General features: G+C 38.4%; 1 protein-coding gene across 1 annotated transcript; it reads left to right on the forward strand.

Annotated features, from left to right (window-relative positions):
• Window positions 1-1,518: 1,518 nt before the first annotated feature.
• On the forward strand, window positions 1,519-18,349 carry LOC104462948 (neurexin-1-beta-like; the record flags this gene model as incomplete). The annotated part of the gene is made up of 2 exons (XM_010075109.1): window positions 1,519-1,597; window positions 17,347-18,349. Coding segments are annotated over 2 exons (387 nt in total), but the record flags the coding sequence as incomplete, so codon positions are not given.
• Between the last annotated feature and the right edge of the window lie 1,885 nt (window positions 18,350-20,234).

Raw genomic sequence — 20,234 nt, forward strand, 5'->3', positions numbered from 1 at the left:
TTATAATAGGTTTTTGTTATGCCTCACATATTAATGAATGTGTTGTTCCTGTATCACTTTCCTACTCCACAGAAGTGCTGAAAGCATCTATTCATTAATATTCTTGAAGCATGACAAAGAAAAGCCTATTACTGTAATATGCTTTGCTTTGAAACCCCAGTTGGAATAATAATAATAAACAACATTGGTTAGGCTTTGGCCATCACATTTGTACATGTTCAGACTCAAACTTGATGAAGTAAAACTTTGATGTATTGTAATGTCCGTCTCCTATGCAGGCAAAAAAAAAAATAATTAAAAAATAGTATTTCACATTGACCAGAGTAGTTTGTATCTCTTCATTTGCACATGCATCATAGAGGAACTCAAGAATGGCTCTTTGCCTTCTATATTCTTAGCTGCTTGTTTCAATGTCATGTAGTCTTCTTATTCTCTCTGTGTATTTCCTTCAGTGAGGTGAACAGAAGCTTGAAATGCACAGTTAGGAAACATCTTGCCCATAGGAAAAGCTTCTTCCTAACCTCATTAGGAATTGCCTGAGAAATGACCGGGAGCCTGAGAGTTTATATGTTCCTGCTATTATGTCCCCTAATAACTGTGGATGTTCGTGTTACATTTCTAAATGACTGTTCTCAGAGGTGGCTTGAACAGAAAGTGTTTCATTTGGTCAGGTTCAGATTCATTGCCTCGGTGTTTCATTGAGTATCTCCTTGTTCTTGCACTGTAAGAAGCAGTAAATAGGAATCCCCAGTTTCTTTTCTTTTTAGCGTGTTGTATCGTATATGTCCTGGTTTGTCTCCTTTGTCTTGGTGTATTTGATTTCTTTATACAAAGAGCTGGCCAAGCCCATTTTGGATAAATGTTCCTAGAGCCCCTCAGACCTAAATACAGCACTCAGGCAGTGCATTTATTTATTTAGGAAAATAGGACATTTTCACTTATTTAAGACAATAGGATGATAGTTTCTAACACTCCATATATTCATTACCATTTTCTTTCCTTGTCTTTCTTTCCATTTAGTAGTTTTCAACTCAACGAGAGTTATTTTCTTATTTTTGGCTCTACATCTGAGAAGGCAAATGCAACGAATGGAGAAAACATCACGACATTTCTGATAGTTTTAACAGCTGTAGGCAGTTCAATATTTTGACGTGGTTTTTTTATGCTCTCAGTGTTTTCAGCTGTATCATGGTAGAGATATTGAAGATAAAGAGGGAAGAGCAGCAGCCCAAATATACATAGTCTATCCTTCTACTTTCTGTTCTTATTTAAAATGAAAATTAAAATGTTTAAGTGCCAGCACTGGATATGTAACACAGTTCTTCAAAAAACTGACAAGTGTGAATTGAAAAGCAAAGTCCCATTAAAACAGAGTTGGAGAGTGTCACTCTGCCATTAAATAGGAAGTGTGGAATGCTCTGGGCCTTGCATAAATCCAAGCAATAAAAGAAATGCCCGTGAGAGTCTTACAACATGTTCAGTCAATTAAAATATATCTGACTTGTATTTTCTTTGCAGACCACAGATGACATCCTGGTGGCCTCGGCTGAATGTCCTAGCGATGATGAGGACATCGATCCCTGTGAGCCGAGCTCAGGTGGGTTAGGTTAGTCAACTTTTTTATTACTTTCTTTTCTTTCATATTTGCATGCTCCAATCTCCCAGAGTCCCAGTTAGCAGGACAGTCTTTTCTTACATTGAATTGGGGCCAGTGTCAGCAGAGAGGGAGAGTTTGCTGCATGTTTTTCAAAGACAACTTTGATAGTCGTGATCTGAGCAAGGTTAGAGCTTGATGGAGGACCTGAGGCTGGGCTGGGAAGGGCATTCTGGGGCCCTTGCAGCTGGGTTGTTGTGATAAAGGGTCAACTTTAGGAGAAAGATGTTTGCAATTGCTTCTGCCTTAAGCATTTCCCTCAAAAAAGATAAAAGTGCAATATTTCAAGTGTCGTATTATGTCAGTAGTAGAAGCAGAGTTCATTCTGAATTACTGTTTATAGGATGAAATACTGTATAAATGGTAAAAACCTGAAGACACAGAATAAGACAGTCTCAAATTTCAAATTGTTTTATGGCCTTTTTTTTCCAAGCCAAGACTATTCAGAGTGGATGTTTCCGTTCTGATTAGAAATGAAAAATTTTGACATTCGAGTATTTTCCATGGAACAAAAGATTTGTAGTGTTTGGCCACGTCTCTCCTACTCCCACTGAATAATGGAGATTTGGTACTAATTCTTCTCCCTGATATAATTTCCCACTTACCTTCTTATTCAATTAAATACTACATACCTACTCTAAAAATCCAAATGTTTATCACAGGTCTGAAAGGAATGCAAAACTTCATAATAGCAATCTGAAGAATGATGTTACTCTCTAACCTTTAAAAAAATCCCAGCTGTGAAATGAACTAGTCCAGCTTTCTTTGTTGGCTTGGGTTAGCTTTTACCTTTTCTGAGTAACTAGCTATTGGTACCACACACATCTCAGTTTTTCTTATTCACTTGAATTCTGTACTGTTGGGTCGCACGCCTGCTGTCAGTTGGTTTAGATAATTTGGTGGTCTTCAGTTTCCGAGTAAAACAATTAAGATAAATTTGTTGTGTGCCACATATGTAGTTGAAGTAGAAATCAATGGAATTTGAGACTGGCCTGGATATTAATGCAAATCAAAACTAAGCCATCCTAGTACAGCACCCAAATCAGGGAGCAGGGAATATGTCTACATAGCCTTAAGGCAAATGCAATTTTGCTTCAAATGCAGATGCGTGGTTCCTTTTTGAAGTCACACAGCCTAATACCCACATGCAAATATTATTTATTTCCATTTAAGTAAAGGCAGAGACATTTAGGACTTGTCTCAGTGTTTGATGAACCTGCAGGGTGGCATTAGAGCTCTTCTGGGAACCAAGATATTTATAGATTTGATGAGAATACCTTGGAGTTGGTTTCTTTTGCTTTCCAGTAAAAGCATTTCAGAGTGTTTTTCAAAATGCCACGAGATGGTGTGGCCATTCTTAGAACTGAGCAGCGATAGATACACCCACCTTACACATCTTTGTATCTCTCAGGAAGACAATTCACTTGCAGAAGTCCCAGACATCATGAGCAAGATATTTAGGAATTGTGATAAGAATTCATTTTTTGAAAGTTTGAAAATTAATTTCCAGAATGTTTTTTCTTTGCTTTTTCTTTCTCATTTTCAAATTCTTGAGTTTAACAAGAATGTTTTGTCCAATACAAGTCAAGGCAGTAGTTCATATGGCTCTGAAACTCACCGATGTGAATTGCTTCCTTTCTTTAGTTAACTGGGGCAGTGCTGTTCAATAGGTAAACTGACTGTTTACTGACTGTAAATGTAGATTTATTTTTTTAAAAAAATTTATAAGGCAACTATAAAACAATACATTAGTTACTTAGCACTAAAAATTTTCCCAAGCCTCTTAGAACACAGCTGTTACATTAGAAATGTGATTGTATTGTCTCAGCCTTACAGCTTGCTGAAAGCCAGTGAAATTTCAGAATAATTCGTTGAGGTTGTTTTGAACTTCAGATCTGGGGTTGCAATGCTCGCTACTCCTGGAGCCATGCACATTTAGCTGGTGGGTGCAGGAATGGGGTGGGGAAATGAAGCTCTCTGACAGGCTATCATTTCTGTCCAAACTCTGGTCCAGAAGGGGAATGTGAATGTTAGTCTTCCTGCAAACCCTTACCATTAGCTTTACATCCTGGTGTTTAGCTTTCCCATTTTAGCTTATCCTTCATCACCCAGCTACACTTCTCATTTTTGTTTATTTGCGAATGGTTTTACTGCTTCATTTCTTGGATACCAACTGCCACTACTTTTTTTTTAAAAAGTCTGGATTGGCACAGGAATTATGTTCTCCATAATTCCAGTTGTCTGGATAATTTTATCTGTCATTCTTCACTTCAAAATGTCACTTGTCCTCCCACGCTCAACTCTTAAAAGCTATTCATTTGCCTCCCCCTTCATTGGCCTTGTCCTTTTCTCAGATTTGAAACAACATGAACCAAAGGGGTTACTGAAGGCATAACTTCTAGCATGTCTGTCTCTCTGTAAGCTGTTTTAGTCTCAGTCACTTGGTCTTATGAATAAGCTTTCTCCATGAGTAGTCCTGCAGGCACTGCTCCATCTCAGTAATACTGCAGGCTCCATGTGCGTTTGTGCTACCCCTAACAGTAGGCTGGAGCTTAAGGGACAAATGCATAATACTGTTGACAGCGACAGATTAATGATTATTTTTTTAATTTTCATTTGGGATAGGACACACAAAAGGATATGTCGCTCCATTTAAATTCTTGCCGTTGCTCAGTTCAGCTTTTTTTCCGTAACCTTTTTCACAAACCAAAGTTGCTTCTCCACAGCCACTCCTCCATATCCTCACTGATGTTGGTAAAGCTTCTGTATCTAGGAGGCAGAATATGTTTTTATTAGGACCATTTTACTATTATGTTTTCACCTCAGAGGCTGTAGCCTGAGATCACATTAGATTTCTTCTCTTGCTGCCTGACGGTCAGTCAGCAAAAGGATCCACCCCACTGTGAGATGATGCTCTCAGAGCTCTCAGGTCAACATTTTTCTAGCAAGAATACATTCAAGAGATGGCCAGAGCCCATAGAATTTTATTGACAGAGCCGTAACTGTACATTTACATGGTGATTGCCCATAATATGCCTAAATAGAACCAAAGTTCTTACTTCAAATGAGAGCCTATTCAACAAACAATTTGAACGCGGTAAACCCATGTATCATAAAAAATACTGATTGGCTAGATTTTACTGATTAGCGAGATTTATGCTTAAAATAGAGCTGCTTTTCTAGGATAAATACATTGCAGTTTGTGGTGGCTAACAAGTCTCGGTCTGCCACTGCTAGCTTCGCTTTCTGTGCACCTGTCTCCTCAGTAATAAATGGAAAGATGCAATTTGCAACACATTTCGTATGGGACATAAAACGCAGACCAGAGTAGGAGCTGCTAAGCAGCAATCCCATCAACTTGTCTGGAACATAAAGTCACAAAGACTATAATTGCAGATTTCATTGTGGTATGCAAACTGCTAAATGTGCCATAGTTGGATGAAGTCATAACAAATTTATTGCCATGCAAAACTTAGTCAAGGTATTTTGTTTGCATTATGTTTTGTATAGTAAGGCAACATGTATTGTTTTCCCAGTCTCTCCACATTCCCCTCTCCTGCTCTAAATACTAATAACAGCACGAAGAATGATGATCATGATGATGATGATGATAATTACAAAATATATAATACATATTATTATTATTTATTTATTTTTTCTCAGCTTTATGTCACAGAGGAAATAATAAAGTTTTTTCATTTTGTAGACAAGTTATGAAAAATGTTAGTGGAAACCTATCCAAAAAAAGGGCCTGGGATGATGTGCTGTTTTTACAGGAAGAGTTCTAAAACTGTGGGTGGACGGATTGCCTTTCTGCACATCAGGACTGCTGTTCCAGCCTTTCCTGAGCTCTGTACAGAGCTCTGATTTCTGCTGAGTTTCAGTGAGCATTTGTGCTACACAGCTTATTTGTTCCAATTACACTGGGTTGGTATTTATTTTTTTTGTCTAGCTATTATCTAGCCACTTCTATAGCTATTGAAATGTTCCAAAACACAGAGAGGTCCAAACTCGGTCAAATGAAGTGAAATCATTGAGTTTAATGGCAGGGAAAAAATCTTACCATTTCTAGCATACGCACAAACAGTTCTTTTTCTGCAAATTACAGTTAAATCCTTCTTAAATTCAGGACTTGACAAAGGTTTAAGTTAGAAACTAGGTTCAAAATCTCTCCTGATGGCCTCAGCAGAAAAGGGATGGATAGAAGTTTTATCAGTCTTAAAGCCAGAATAAATGGTGTTCGCTGGTCTTGGAATTTTTAGCAGAAGACAACTTTCAAAGTGATAAAATGGTCGTGTAGAAACAGGCTTTTTTCAGGTTCAAACAAGTGCCTTTCTATCAACAGAAGTTCACACATTGCAACCAGATAAAATACTTCATCTCTTGATCAGCATTTGTCTGGCAGCTCTTGGGTTCCGCTTCCCCAGCCAGTGTTTGATTGGTATCAGATCTTGTCCTGTACTGTTCTGTAGATAAATAGGATAAGAATAGTCCGGACAGAGTTCAGTAATGTATACCAACTGGTAGCATTAGTTAGCTCTCTTAGTCCTTATTCTCAATTCTGAGGGAAAAATGGGGTCGGTTATTTTCCCACATTATTAAGTCAGGACCAATAATAGGATAGACGCTTATGGGCTGATCTCTCAGCATGTGTTGATTTTTCTATATCTTGGCCAGGCTCATTGCATTGCAGAAAACAGCTGGCAATGGGCAGAAATCTCCCAAGCACCAGTATAGCCAAGAGAGAGTAAACAAGCCACTACTTCAGATGATTCTTAAATGTTCAGTCGCTGCTTTGGGGAAGGCTTTGCCCTGGCAGCAGAACGGTGTGGGGTTTTGCGTGCAAAAGGCTTCCTCTGTAGGTACATCCCCTGCTGTGTGATAACATAGAATCACAGAATAGTTTGACTTGTAAGGGACCATGGAGGTCATCTAGTCCAACCCCCCTGCAGTGAGCAGGGACATCTTCCATTAGATCATGTATGGATAGATGGAGATGGCTAGGAACCATACGTTCTAAAATGCTTTGTGGTGGTTTAGGTTTCGGTCCAGAATTGATCCCTATTTTTCTGAACGGGCAGAGGTGTGAAATATGGCCTGCGAATGATTTATGCTCGTTATTAGAAGTTTTGTTCTTCTTTTCCTGCCACAAATTACTGCACTGTATTCCTGGGACATCTGGCGGAAAGATAACATGGCAGTAGGAGGTGAAGCAACTCCTATAATTTATACATCACTGCAAGTGCCCTGCTTAATACATTTCGTGGAATTCATTGTGCAAGGAGCTGAAACAAAGAAAAATAAAATTACATTAGTTCATAGGGCCACTGGGTTCATTATGGCTCAACACATAAAGGGAATATTTGTGCCTCAGTCCAATTATCCTGTAGTTCTAGATGTGTTTCCAGTACTAGAAATATCACTGGGTTGCCTTGAATCAGCCTTTTTTAATGCTGAGCTGAAATACATACAGGTGTTCCTGGATGAGCTACTACAGGGTGAAAATTGGGCTTTGTTTACAAACTTTCCAAATGTTAGCACTTCCCATGTCTATACATAAGGGAACCGAGGGGCTTCAGACATAGATTAGTTTTCCTGTGAATGAAGTTAAAATAGTTGTTAAGGTTATTTAAATTTTTTTTAAGTCATAAAGCCCCCCCCTAAAGCAACAGAAAGCAAATGTTGCATTTCTCCAGGTTATTTTGTTGTGAACTGAACCACTTTTTTGTCAATAGACTGAGCTATTGGTGTTTCTCACTGTGAACTACAAATAAGGCACTTCTTATTTGAATTTGATAAAAATATTTTTTTCCTAGATTATCTAAGAAAATGAGGTTAAAAATTATAATTGATCTACTGTACCAGCACTGATCTCTGCTCTTTACCAGCCACACCATTGAAACATGGGAATACTGAGTAGAATTGGAGCTTTCCAGCCAGTCCTGAGGATTTTCAGACATTCCCAGGGCTGGGAGCAGCTGAAAACAATAACATGTGCTGAAAAGAAGGGTTTTATTTCACTCTAACAAATATTTTTTCAATAGATCAGAGAATTCTGACTCCTCACGTGCATTCTGTGTGATTTTAGTGGTGGTGGTGGTGTTCACACTCTTATACATTCTTTATGTAACCTGAACCGGTGCAGGGGATTTGTGACCAACATGAAATGATTTTAAAGTTTATTTTTTAAGCACACTCTAAGACAAAACACAGCTATTTTTAGCTAAACACACCTTTTAAATGTGAAAAATTCAAGTAGATACTTGAATAAGCAAGTAGAAGTAGATAGACAGCCTAGAGAAAACCAGATGGTAATGTTTCTAGTAGTTGGAAGAAATTTAGTCATTTTATAAACAGTAATTGAAGAAAAATGGGCACATAACTCAGTGCTCCAGAAAGGGTGGCCCAGTGAAAGAGGGCTGGGTTTTTTCTTTCCTTTGAAGATGTAGAACACTGCTTGGGACTCACTTCTGAAGGTATTTACGGGCAAAGCTGGAGCACATGGTCCTGCTGCCGTACCAGGACTGGGTTATGAACATGGAGAAGCAAACCTGGCACTCCACATCACTCGTTTAGAAACCCATGCGTGTCATCCTTGCTGACTTTGGTGGCTTACAGACCATTCCAGCATTAACTGGAGAGTGAGATCTGTCCAGAATGACTCCAAAGAAAAAAAGAAAGAAATCTAACAAAGTACAAAATTACTGAATAAGGTATTACAGAGACCTTAACGAATTAATTGGCTGTTGATGCAGTGGCTTTGTCAGATGTCAAAAAAAAAAAAAAAAAAAAAAAAAGAAAAAAAAAAAGAAAGAAATTGGATCTCTGACTGTGCTCTTTTAAACAAAGCAGTCCTGATTTTCAAGACCGGTATTCAAGATTTTCGATAATGCAACTAATTAAGTCCCAGTTTCTGTGCATGTATCCTTAATATGTGAAAACAGGTTGTAGGGAGTTCTAAATCTCTTGTGAATCTTAGTTGTTAGCCACAGAAATAAAGATGTGTGTGCACTGACAGTCTTTACTACGAGATATGAGATGTTTCTACAGTTTTCAAAAGAGGTGTAGATCTTTTTACTCTGGAATCAAAGAATCACTTAACTGTAGAATAGGGTGTAGAATACCCTATATATGTGTATATATATATATATCTTTTTTGTACTATCTTAAGAGATTTTTTAATGTATATTTCAACAGATAAATTATATCATTCATTTAGATGCTAATAATCTTTCTTTCTTTCTTTCCTTCTTTCTTTCTTTTTTAAAATACCAAGTCAGATCTTATCCGTATGTAGAAGATGATCGTGCCAGTTGAAAGTTTCTGAACTCCAGCAGGGAACAATATTTTTTGTCTTCTAAAGAATGGTCTTTCCAATTTGGGATAGAAGCACAATACAAAAGTAAAGTGTAAGAAAACCTATCCTAATCTGCATCTTGAGAGAGGAATTTGGTTTTCGGGTTATTTTGTAAACATTAGATTTTCTGAAACCAATTAAATAAAGCCAAATGAAGATTATGTGGATTCTCAAAACATTTTCAGTGAGTGGATTTCACACACTGACGTTGGTTGAAAAATGCAGAAAATAAGTAAATTGCAAAACTAAGGTTTCCAGAAATAGTTTAGTAATTGTCTGACTTGAGTGAGACTTTTATCTCACTAGATAACAAATTCTGGAAAGGCAGAGGATTTGCTTGCACAAGGATGAAGGAAGTAGCTGATTGAATCTGGAACAGGTACCATTAATTCTCCTGGGAATCTGCTTAAAAATCCTAAACTAAAGAGCATAATCCTACAAACTGATATTTTGAATCAAGCTTACGTGTAGAATCAAGACTGCACATAGATTTTTGACATAAATGTGTTGTTCTAGTTTGTTTGGAACTGGACAGTGTGCTACTGGTGCCTTGATTAATGCAAGCCCATTGTGTTCCTTGAGCTACACTTCATTCAGGTTTGATTTGCTACATCTTTATGTATATATTGCATATATATTCTTGCATACTGTATGACAGACACTAGCAATACTGAAACTACTTCTTGTCACTTGGTAATACATATGCATTGAATTTGCCTCTTTGGTTTTATGGACATGGTAGTAGAAGAAAGACAATATTGTGGAAAGGTATAAAAAGCTTTGTAGCCAAAATACTGTCCTCAGTTAACTTTGGATTGCTCAATTTTCTGTTTTTCTGCATTCAAACACGGGAGTTAGAGGTGTGTAAGAAACCATCATGCTTCTAACTAACCATTTGCAATAGCGGATGAATTCAATTAATATGGAGTTACAAAGTAGTTGGTGTATGCCAGCTGCAGCTTATCAACTAATTACCATGTTAACAGGCTGCTGGCAGAGAATGGGGTTGCTCACCCCGTTGCCAGACCGAGGAGGTAAGGGCAAATGGTAGACTTTTTGCTGGTGTTTGCTAGTGATCCATAAGTTTTTTTTTTCTTTTTGTTTCGCATACCTATTGCTGCTAATTTTGTGCCACATGCTAGCACCCACCTAATGTAAACCTCTGTGGAAGCACTGGGTTTTTTTAGTGTGTGGCTAGGCATTTGACAGCCTGCAAAGTTGCAGGTGAATGCTGACGAATTTGAGAACTGGGTATTCTCTAAGGATATTGCTCGTAAATGGAAGCAGGGAAAATTCAAGGTAAAAGTAACCTGTAATGAGGATGCATGTACCTGAAATAGTCTCACATTAGGCTATCTCCTTCGAACTATATAAAGACCTGAATGAAACCTTGTTCTGTCGTGTTGTCAAGCTATTCTGGCCCACAGGTTTCAAAAGCAGTGCTTCTCCTGAGGTTAAGACCTGTGGCCTAGATTTGGGACTTTGACAGTTTAAATGTAAGCTGGCTTAAACAGTAGGTTCTGATCTAGATACAGCACATGTTGGGAACATACCCTTTAAAAAGTTACAGAAAAGGGAAGAGTGAAAGGAAAGATGAAAGCAATGAGAACACAAGAATCATATTCCACAATAAGACAAAGCTTTATCTCTTTTTTTTTTTTTTTTTGTGCCAATATCAGATACACCAGCATTGGTTTATGGAGTATGATGGGAGACGCAAAGAAAAACAAGGAAGTCTTATTCATGAATATTAGTATTTTTATAATGAGAAAAAGATCACTAATTATGTCAAGTGTAATTTATATCAATCCTGAAGTACATTTATCTTTCTCTTCCCACCCCCAGAGAAGCATGTAAGGTCTCAGCAGGCTGAGCAAGTGTAGCTATATCTGAAAGTTGTATCCAAGCCTTTTTTTAGCGAGTGTAGTTTGGTGTCTGTATCAGTCACATTTCCAGGGTGCGTGCATGTATATTCTGGATGTCTTTAAAGGCTGGCCCCTTTTTTTCCCAGGAACATTATCAACTTTGTCAGTAATGGATCTGATTTGATGACAGTAGTTAGAGCAAATTGAATGCAATGTGCTTTCAGCTCCAACATTCAAGCCATATATATAATGTTTGTGGCACAGACATTTATCTCTTCATGTAGTAGCTGCTTAGCGAAGGAAGACAGTCATGGAATCACTTACGGTTGCGAAGATGAATGTGGGTGTCTGCACCTCCAGCTCATTTCATGAGCAAGAATCATTCCTTGTTCCACAGGCCGAACCATCTGATTCCTCACTCTTTACAACTACGTTTTGGTGTTCTCTTGCAGAAAACTGGTTCCTAGATTAGGTAGTTTGGGGTTTGGGCTTTTTTTTGCCTTTTTTTTAAATGAGATTATAAAAATAGCAAGCAATGAAACCTTGGTCCTGCGCAGCTCAGCGGCAAAGCTTTTGCTAAGTTCAGTGGAGCCCAAATGTCACTGTCGCTAACACTGGAAGTTTTTGGTACGATGAAGTCAGTCTTACGGTTAGCTGCCACCAAAAATTTATGTTTCCAGTGCCTCTGCCCTCTTCTTGCTGTAACACTGGTATTCATCTGAGTCTCCAGGGAGCTAGACCTGCAGGCAACTAACTGAGCAAAAGATACTGGTTTAGCTGTCTGAACTGGTTCCCCACGATTACAGCAGCTTACCTCTAGCTTGAAACATGCTGTCAGTAGAGTAACATCTGTTTTGTCTTCCTTATGTTGTCTTATTTGCCAAAGCATTTAAGATTTTTCCCATTTAGGAATACTTCAATTTAAAATCCAGACCACCCACTGACTCTTGCTGATCAGTCAAAATTTCTGAAGCAAAGTAACAAGTTTTTGTTAAAAATGTTTTCCCGAACACGCACAAAGATGGGATAAATTGCTTCATGTGGAAAAGAGAGAAGCAGAGGTGCAAAGGTGAATGACAAATGTAGAAGTGGGGAAAGGTGGGACTGACAGCTGAACTGATAAAAGGAGAAAGTACCCATATTGGGAGAGGAGGAATACTAAAAGAGGAGCGATACAACTGCAATTGTTAAAGTATAGTAATAGAGGAGGAGCACAGGGATGAAGACTGCAAAAAACGTGAAGTAATATCTGGGCTCACATTTTCCATTTTGGCTAAAATTAAATTTAGTTTTGTGGAAAACTTTTTCACAAATGCTTCTTATTAAACTGTGTGAAATATTCCCCTCAGCTTTGCAGAGCATATTAACTTATAAAACTCATTGATTTGGTATGTTCTGTCAATTGGCACTGTGCTACCAACTATCCTATCTCCCTTTAGACTTCTGTTGACATTTACAGATGATTGAGACAACAACCCTCGCACCTCTCAACCACAGGAAAGAAAAGTTACTTGCAAAACCTGCAGTCCCAAGGAGTTAGGAGGATTTGTAAATGATTTGAAGTCAGTATATGGCAAATCATTGCCGTTGGAAATAAGCACTATATTCTGTGTAGAGACAATGTTTAGCTTCTTAACAAAACAGCCTTTTTTAGCTGCGGATGATGTTTTGCTGCTAGACTATTTTTATGACTAGCCAAGTTAGGTAACATCACTTTAGAGGTATTTGAATGCATTATATCTTTCCTTCTGAGAACCTTCAAGATCCCAGTTTATAGGAGGTAAAGAATACAGGTTTGTGCACCAAAGAGTAGAGCAGATTCCTTAATAATTTTCTTTCAAAAATATTAAGTAGATTATTGTCTTGTTCCCTCAAACTCAGTAAGCCTCTCCCAGATTTCTTAGAACAATTGCAGTGGCATGAGTTGGAGATGGCAAATGTCGCAACTCTGCTCATAAACACCCCACCTCTCCACCACATCCCAGTGCGTTGTGTGGGCAGGTCTCAGCTCCCGTTCTCTTTGGATCATGATCCCGATATGATCAAGGAGCATAGAGTGTGTGTGTTTGGCAATGCAGATAGTTTTGTGGTACCTCTCTTGTGGATGAGATCGTGGCTTTGGGTATAGACTGCTCCAAGTCTGATTAAAGTTTATCACTGAGCTACAGCAGCCACATGTGGAACTACCTCTTACTCCTTCCCTCCCATGGCAGCTCAGTCCTTGATGGACATTCCCTGGGGGGCCAGTTCCTTCCTCCCCTCGAGAGCCTCTTGAGGTTGAGTAGGAAGGGAGCAGGCTGAGATACCCCTGTATTCAGAGCAGGGTGGGTTTGAGCTTAGTCTGTGGCAGAAGTTTACAGCAAATCCTCAATCCTGGTTTTGCCGTTGGGCTGCATCTATCCCTCCAGTTCAGCAGAGGAAGCATGGAGATTTCTTTTTCAGACGTATTCGTTGTAATGAGACGTTGAAAGAAAGTCGACCACAAACGGGTCTACAACGATAGCACGCAGAGTGAAAATTAATATGTGTCCTGTAAATAATTGCCTTCATGCCTCATTGCAAATGCAGTAGTTAAACATTCTTGTCTTGTGAGTAATTTCCTATTCACAGTTTGTGGGAAGGCATAAATGTAAAGAAAACAGGTTTGGGGCCTTTTGTTGGGTTTTTTGTTTTGTTTTTAGGTCTGCTAATTTCAATTCACGAACACCATGGGAGCCTGCAGTTCCAATTTTCTTTTCACAGTATTAATGAAAACTGGGCACTGAAAATAGTCAGATTTTTCCCTTTAAATTTTAAACCACTTAGAAATACAGTCAAGAATAATAACTTTCTAATCCATTATTACACAACGTAAAACTGTGCTCAATTGCTATTATTTCATGCAAAGTTTTTCGTAAGTGGTAGAAGAGGCTTTTAAGAATTAGTCCCTTCTAAGCTGGTCTTTGAGGCAATCCAAAAAGGCTGGTCACATGCTGTTGAGAAGAAGAGTTGCGCATAAGAGAAGTTGTTTTAAAAGGGGCTCATGGCACCGCAAGAAGACTTTTACTCCGTCTCAGTGTTATGGCATGGTCTGAGCACAATCACAGTCTTTATTTCCTCAACTTATTATAGATTATAGGATTTTGGGGGGGATGACTTTTTATTCCTAAAAGTCAGGGCAGTTTTTATTATATTTAATCTTGATTCACCTATAAGATACTTAGCTTCTCATTTACAACAGGAGACTTTATCTGGGGTGAAGTTAGTGGCTTTTTGATGCTGCAGTCACTAAGAGGGACTGCAACCAAGTAGCAGAAAAGGTTACCAATAAATGTGTTTCTGCTGCTGTGCCAGGAGCCAGTGACTCTGCCTGGTTCACCTACCAAGATGCTGGGGAGAAAACTGCATTGTGTGTTTCTCAAAGCACCAGGAAATCAAGAACAAGATTTCTGTAACCGTATAATCGTCACATGCTCTCCGTTGAGATCATCTGTTGTCTCTTGCAGTAGCTCCCATCTTGCAGGGGGAAAAAAACTGGGTAAATTCCCCTTGGGTTCCTCAGTCTTAGTCAAATAAAGGTCCCGCTTAAATAGAAGGCAGCTGTTTCGGCAATGTTGTGGATGGGGATTTGTTTATTTACAGAGATTTTGGAAGAAGTGTGGGCTGGCCTTTTCCCAGTGGCGTTTTCTACCCTGTCTCAGAATAGGACACTTGCTTTAGCATGTGCTCCATTAGCCTTTCCCACCTAAAATGCTCCCAGACAAACCCATGTGCTTTGCAGAACTTTCCTTGTGTTTCCTCTTATTTGTCTTGAGCAGCTCTGCTAGGTTAAAAGCATATTTTAATGTCAACGGAAGTAAAATAGCAAAAAGTTCATTTCCCTTGCTGAACTGCTCCTTTTACAGAAGTCCAAACACATGTAACAACAGATGCTTTGAAAATGTGTAAGTTTAAATAACATTAATGTAGTGGTTGAATATTCCTCAGACAGATGGGATAAATGAGATAATTGTGAAAACATTCTTAAAAATAAACGGATGCCAGCAGGTGAAAGGCGGGAGTTTAGGTAACATTGAAAAATATTCCTTACGCATTTTTTTCAGGTTGCAATGTTAAAAGAATGTTTTCTTCTGAGCAAGCTGTTAAGTGTCATTTAGTAGACATTAATTGTAAAATTAGTTGATGGCATTTGGCCCAAGTGTCTGTATTTTAAAGAGAAAGAGCAGCTGTTAGTCCATCAGGTACTGACAGAGTTGTTTCTATTATTTCTCAGACAGCAATTAATTTCCTGAAATCACATACAGTAAGATAAGACTTTGTCTCATTTTCATTCACTGTGGAAATACTCGGGAATCTTTCTTCTGCAACAAAGCATTGTCTCTTGAAAAACAATGAATGACACCCTATGTGTCAAAAAAAATCCATTTTCTACAATAGCTACTATGAAGAAACAGGATCTAAACCAGTCACTGACTACTTAGAGACAGACCACATTGCTTGGTAGGGTGACATCTACCCTGAAAGGAGAAAAAATCTTGGAGCCTTCTGAAGCGAAGCTGCAAAATCTCTTGTGTAGTCAGAGAAGATACTAATTGTACCAACTCGGAACAACTGAGAACTTACAGAAGGGGGGGAAAAAAAGAATTTAAAATACTATTTGACACAAATGACAGTTTTCTTGAGTATTACTGTGGTGCCTCTGTTCTTTCAGCCAAATAAAATGTCACCTTCTTTAAACCTATGTGGGATAACTGCCAGGAAATGGTGTTTCAACAGTAAGAACACAAATCACCAATAAATAAATGATGAATAATACCAAGCTGTGGAGGGAACTTATTTCTTTTTGGGGTTGTGGGTTTTTTGTTGTGTTTTATTATTCATAGGCCAATTCAGGATGTCTGTAGCTAGTGGCACCTTTTAATTCTGGTTGTCCAAACTTGTTGAAATTTTTTGACCAGTGTTGGTAGTTTGAGTGACATTACCTTTAATGTAGCATCCTTAAAATCTTCATCTTCCTATTATGTCTTTACAGTGCAAGAAAAAAGCAACTGTGGGGCATAGTGTGATTTTGTGCACCTTGAGCAAGACACTTCCCTGTACACTTAAATAAAATGCTAGTTGTAGGCAAGGCTGATAAAGCTAACATTATGGATATAATGTAACACTAGTGTTTAATAATACTTTTAGTTAACGTTTGTATTTTACTGACTGCATTTTTAGCCATGCATAATGATGTAAAATGCAGTTTCTATAAACCAGCCTGAATGGTTAATGAGAGTGTTCTGCACTGCTCAGTGGGAAACCCTGGTTCACTCACTGCTCTTTTCTTGCTCCTGAGCCCAGCCAAGGCTGGCAGTGCTGAGGGTACACAGCATCTCAGGAGTTTGGAAATGCTGCTATAATTAGAGGAATATTGCACAGACCCACATCAGTTCGTTTTTGTCTATGACACTTACTAAGTTAAAGAAGATCCATCTCGGTTATGGCCACTTGCAGCGATTCTATACAAAGATCTGCCTCTCCTCCTTCTGCAAGATGCAATAGAGGAAGGAGATCATGGGAAAGGCAGAAGCATTGTGTGTGCTGTGAGCATTTAAACTAGACATTCCTCCTGGAATTAGGCTCTCATTCCACATGTCTGTGCAAGGGGATAAAATGAGAGAGACAACACAGTAGTTCCAATCAAGAAGACTTCACAGTCTGAAGACATAGGTCAGTTCAGTTCATATCACAAGTGAAAAGACCAGAGTCTGGCCTGAGAGGTGGGTTCTTAGAAGGCTGAGCCCTTGCTCTGTGCAATTTGAGAGTTTTTTTCTGAGCATAAAGCGTTGCTTGAAGGAATGTCTGGTATTGGCATCAATGACGAAAAGAGAGAATGGGAGAAGTTGAGTGAAAAAGTGCTCTAAAGTGTAGCCGTATTCAAGGAAGACTGTGAATTAGAAAAGAGAAGGTAGTGCTGGATAACTCTTGAAAAGTAATAGAAGTAAATATAATTAACTTGTAAAAAAAAAGAAATGAAAAAGAAAGGAGAAATTGTGAAGCCTGCTGAGGGGAGTCTAAAGGAGAGCTGAGGATACCTTATTTGTAGCCAACTTATTGGCTGCTACCACTTATTATTAAGGGGGAATTTTGGGTTTTTTCCCCCATTCTGTTGGGTAGTCTGTCTTATCATCACAATTATCTAAATAAGTACTAGAGTGTAACTTCTTGTTTACAGAAGGAGAGAAAGAGAGAGGGAGGATGTGCAAGAGGGAGATCCCAGCAAGGATGGTTTTTTTCCTTTGTTTGAAAGCCTGTTTACTTGTGCTGACAGATATGAAAATGGGATGGGCTGCAAACCGAAATGTTTTTGGAACAGTAGAATAGGGTACATCGCTAGGCAGTCCTGACCTAGCGAGTGCAATGAGATGCATGTTCGTAGCAGGTGGCTCTAACTCCTCAGTGTGCCAACTCAATAATAACCTCTCCCTTCTTTCATTATCTACCCACAGCAAATCCTACCAGGGCAGGAGGAGGAAGGGAGTACCCTGGCTCATCCGAGGTGATTCGTGAATCCAGCAGCACAACGGGCATGGTAGTTGGGATCGTGGCAGCAGCGGCGCTGTGTATCCTCATTCTCCTGTATGCCATGTACAAGTACAGGAATCGAGACGAAGGATCCTATCACGTAGATGAGAGTCGAAACTACATCAGTAACTCAGCACAATCCAATGGGGCTGTGATCAAGGAGAAACAGCCCAACAGCGCTAAAAGTTCCAACAAAAACAAGAAAAATAAGGATAAGGAGTACTATGTCTGATCTCAACATCTAAAAGAACGCTTGTATAGAAATAGTCTTCATTTTATCTGAGACATAATACAAACTTATTTACTTTACTTTTTATGAAGCACATTCAAAAACAAACAAACAAGACAGGGAATGCAATCAGAAAGGAAAGACTGTTTTTAAAAACAAGCATTTCATGCTCTTGTTTTTCAGAAACAGGAGCTGATAAATTCCCTAACATCCACAGTGTTTTCATTTACTCTGCCTGTCTTTATGTTGCTGGAACATTTCTGAAAGACAATGGTGACACTACGCATTCATAAAGCAAGGAGTATTACTACAACATCAAGGCACAATATGAAACAAAACAAATTAAAAAAAAACAAAACAGGAAAAAAAAAGAAAAAAGAAGCTACCTATGATTCTGGATTTAGCCAAAGTGCTAGCGCTTTCTTGAGAAGTAAGTTAGTCTTATTGTCAGAGAAGACTGTCGTTATATATGACGACTCAACAAGCAAACATAGAGAGTTTGCCGTCTGGTGCAGTGAAGCAGTGATTGGAAACTTGCATTTGAAACAAAGTGCTGGCTTTTCTGAAGACTTATGTAGAAGTACTTTCAAAAAGCCCCTTTCTGGTTGTGAGGAGAATAGAACGGAGGCCTTATTTTCAAAAACAAAAAAATCTGGAATATAAGGCACATTTCCACAAAAACAAAAAAAAAAAAAAAAGAAAAAAAACCAAGTGGGCATAGATGCAATCATTGGGAAATTTTCATGCACGCTTAATATGTTATTACATATGTTTATATAAAAACACATCTATATGTGCTTTCTGGACTGTGATAAGTGATGTTTTATAGCCTGTTGTATAGAAAATGCAAACTATATCTGCTCTTCAGCCATTTTTGGTAAACTCAATGTTATAAGTGTTGCTAGGTATAGAGAGTTTTATGACATCTGGAGCAACAGACATACTTCAGTTTTTTTGCAGCCATTATAAATTGTCCCAGACTTTTCCCCTTTTTCTTTTTCTTTTTTTTTTTTTAATTTACAGTGTAGTGGTTATACGAAGGGGGACGTGTATGAATGTATATAAGATTCAGCTAATTTTTTTCTTACCTGTACAGCCTCTATTCTGTTGCAATTAAGTTTTAGTAGTTTGTATGAAAGAAGTGGACTAGAAAGCAAAAATATATCTCTACTGTAATTTGTCTTCTCCCTCCTATTCCCATCTCTTGCTCCTGATATACATCAACAAAATTGATCAGAACGGCCAGTTTTCCTAGAAACATACATTCATTAATTAGATAAATACATAGTGACTTAAACTGGCCTTTGGCTTCCAGTCAAAGCTTCACTATTGGAGAGCATGGTTTGCCTTCCAGAAACCTTGTTCTTAAGAATTTATGAGAATGATGAGTTTCTTGATAATCTTAGGAAGTATCATATAGGATTTATCTGGCATTCAGTTATATGAACGACAGCTACAACAGCACTGGGTGGTAAAAGATCTAAAAAGACCCATTTTAATTCTCCAGGCTGATTCTACTGCAGAATTTACCCCTTTCTCCAAAAAGGAAATAATCTTGAGGTGCACGATAATATTTTTCAATGGTGGGCATTTTGACATATGAAAAAGTATTTTTAGCTAAGTTGATTGTGGAGTATTGCAAGACATCATAACCAGACAAATATAAGTTCATCCTGTTTTAAAGTAACACATAGCTTTTTCTTGCATATATAAAACATTAATGCATTTTAGTTAAACATACTAAATATAATGCTGTAATTTACACGTTAAGGGTTTTTTTTTCTAGTATTATTTCATTAGGTTCACAGCAATAAATCATGGCATAACATTTTATTTACACGGAAGTTCAAAGGGAATACATTAGACAGAGAGAGGGTAGATCAATAGAAATCAACCAAATCATTGGAAGGCCTCCTGGAAGGGATATAGATGTTCACACTTTACAGACAGGAAGGAGGAATTTAAAATTAGCTTTAAACAGCAGGCACAACACATTTTGTTGCGTGTTATTCCCTGTAGCTGATGGAAAAGGCAGGAAACTGGTACAGCTATCTATCTGGGAGGCAGAGCACTTTAAAATACATGTAGCTGACATGAAAACACCTCTCTTGAAGGTTGCCAACCACATGGAGATGTGTCACATTGCATTTGTAAAACAATTCTTTATTTTCATTAACGTTTACACAAAAGTGAGGAGAGGTTCACAAAATCCATCTGAGGTTCATTACTTAGATTGTTATTTCCCTGTGGCATTCGTAATTTCTCCCACCTTTACGAGACAGCTGTACTCAGGGAACGGCAGGGTCAGGTATACTGGAGGTCATTGCTGGAAGCAAGAGACTTCAGCTAGAGGGGGGAAAGAAGAAGTTGAAAGCCAGGTGGTGGTCAGATTTCAGTGCTTAAAGATATGGGGAAGAAGAAGAATAATCTGATGACAGGAGATTGGACATGACAGAATATGATTTGGGCGAGATGAAATGGTCTTTTCTGCTTGATATCGATTGCATTAATGAAATAGCATGGTCAGGTCAACTTCCAGACAGTTCGGTAGATTAATCTTTAACTAAATCCATACATCAAGGA

This window comes from Pterocles gutturalis, unplaced genomic scaffold (genome assembly GCF_000699245.1).
Source record: "Pterocles gutturalis isolate BGI_N339 unplaced genomic scaffold, ASM69924v1 scaffold35531, whole genome shotgun sequence".
In the NCBI taxonomy this organism is placed as follows: domain Eukaryota; kingdom Metazoa; phylum Chordata; class Aves; order Pterocliformes; family Pteroclidae; genus Pterocles; species Pterocles gutturalis.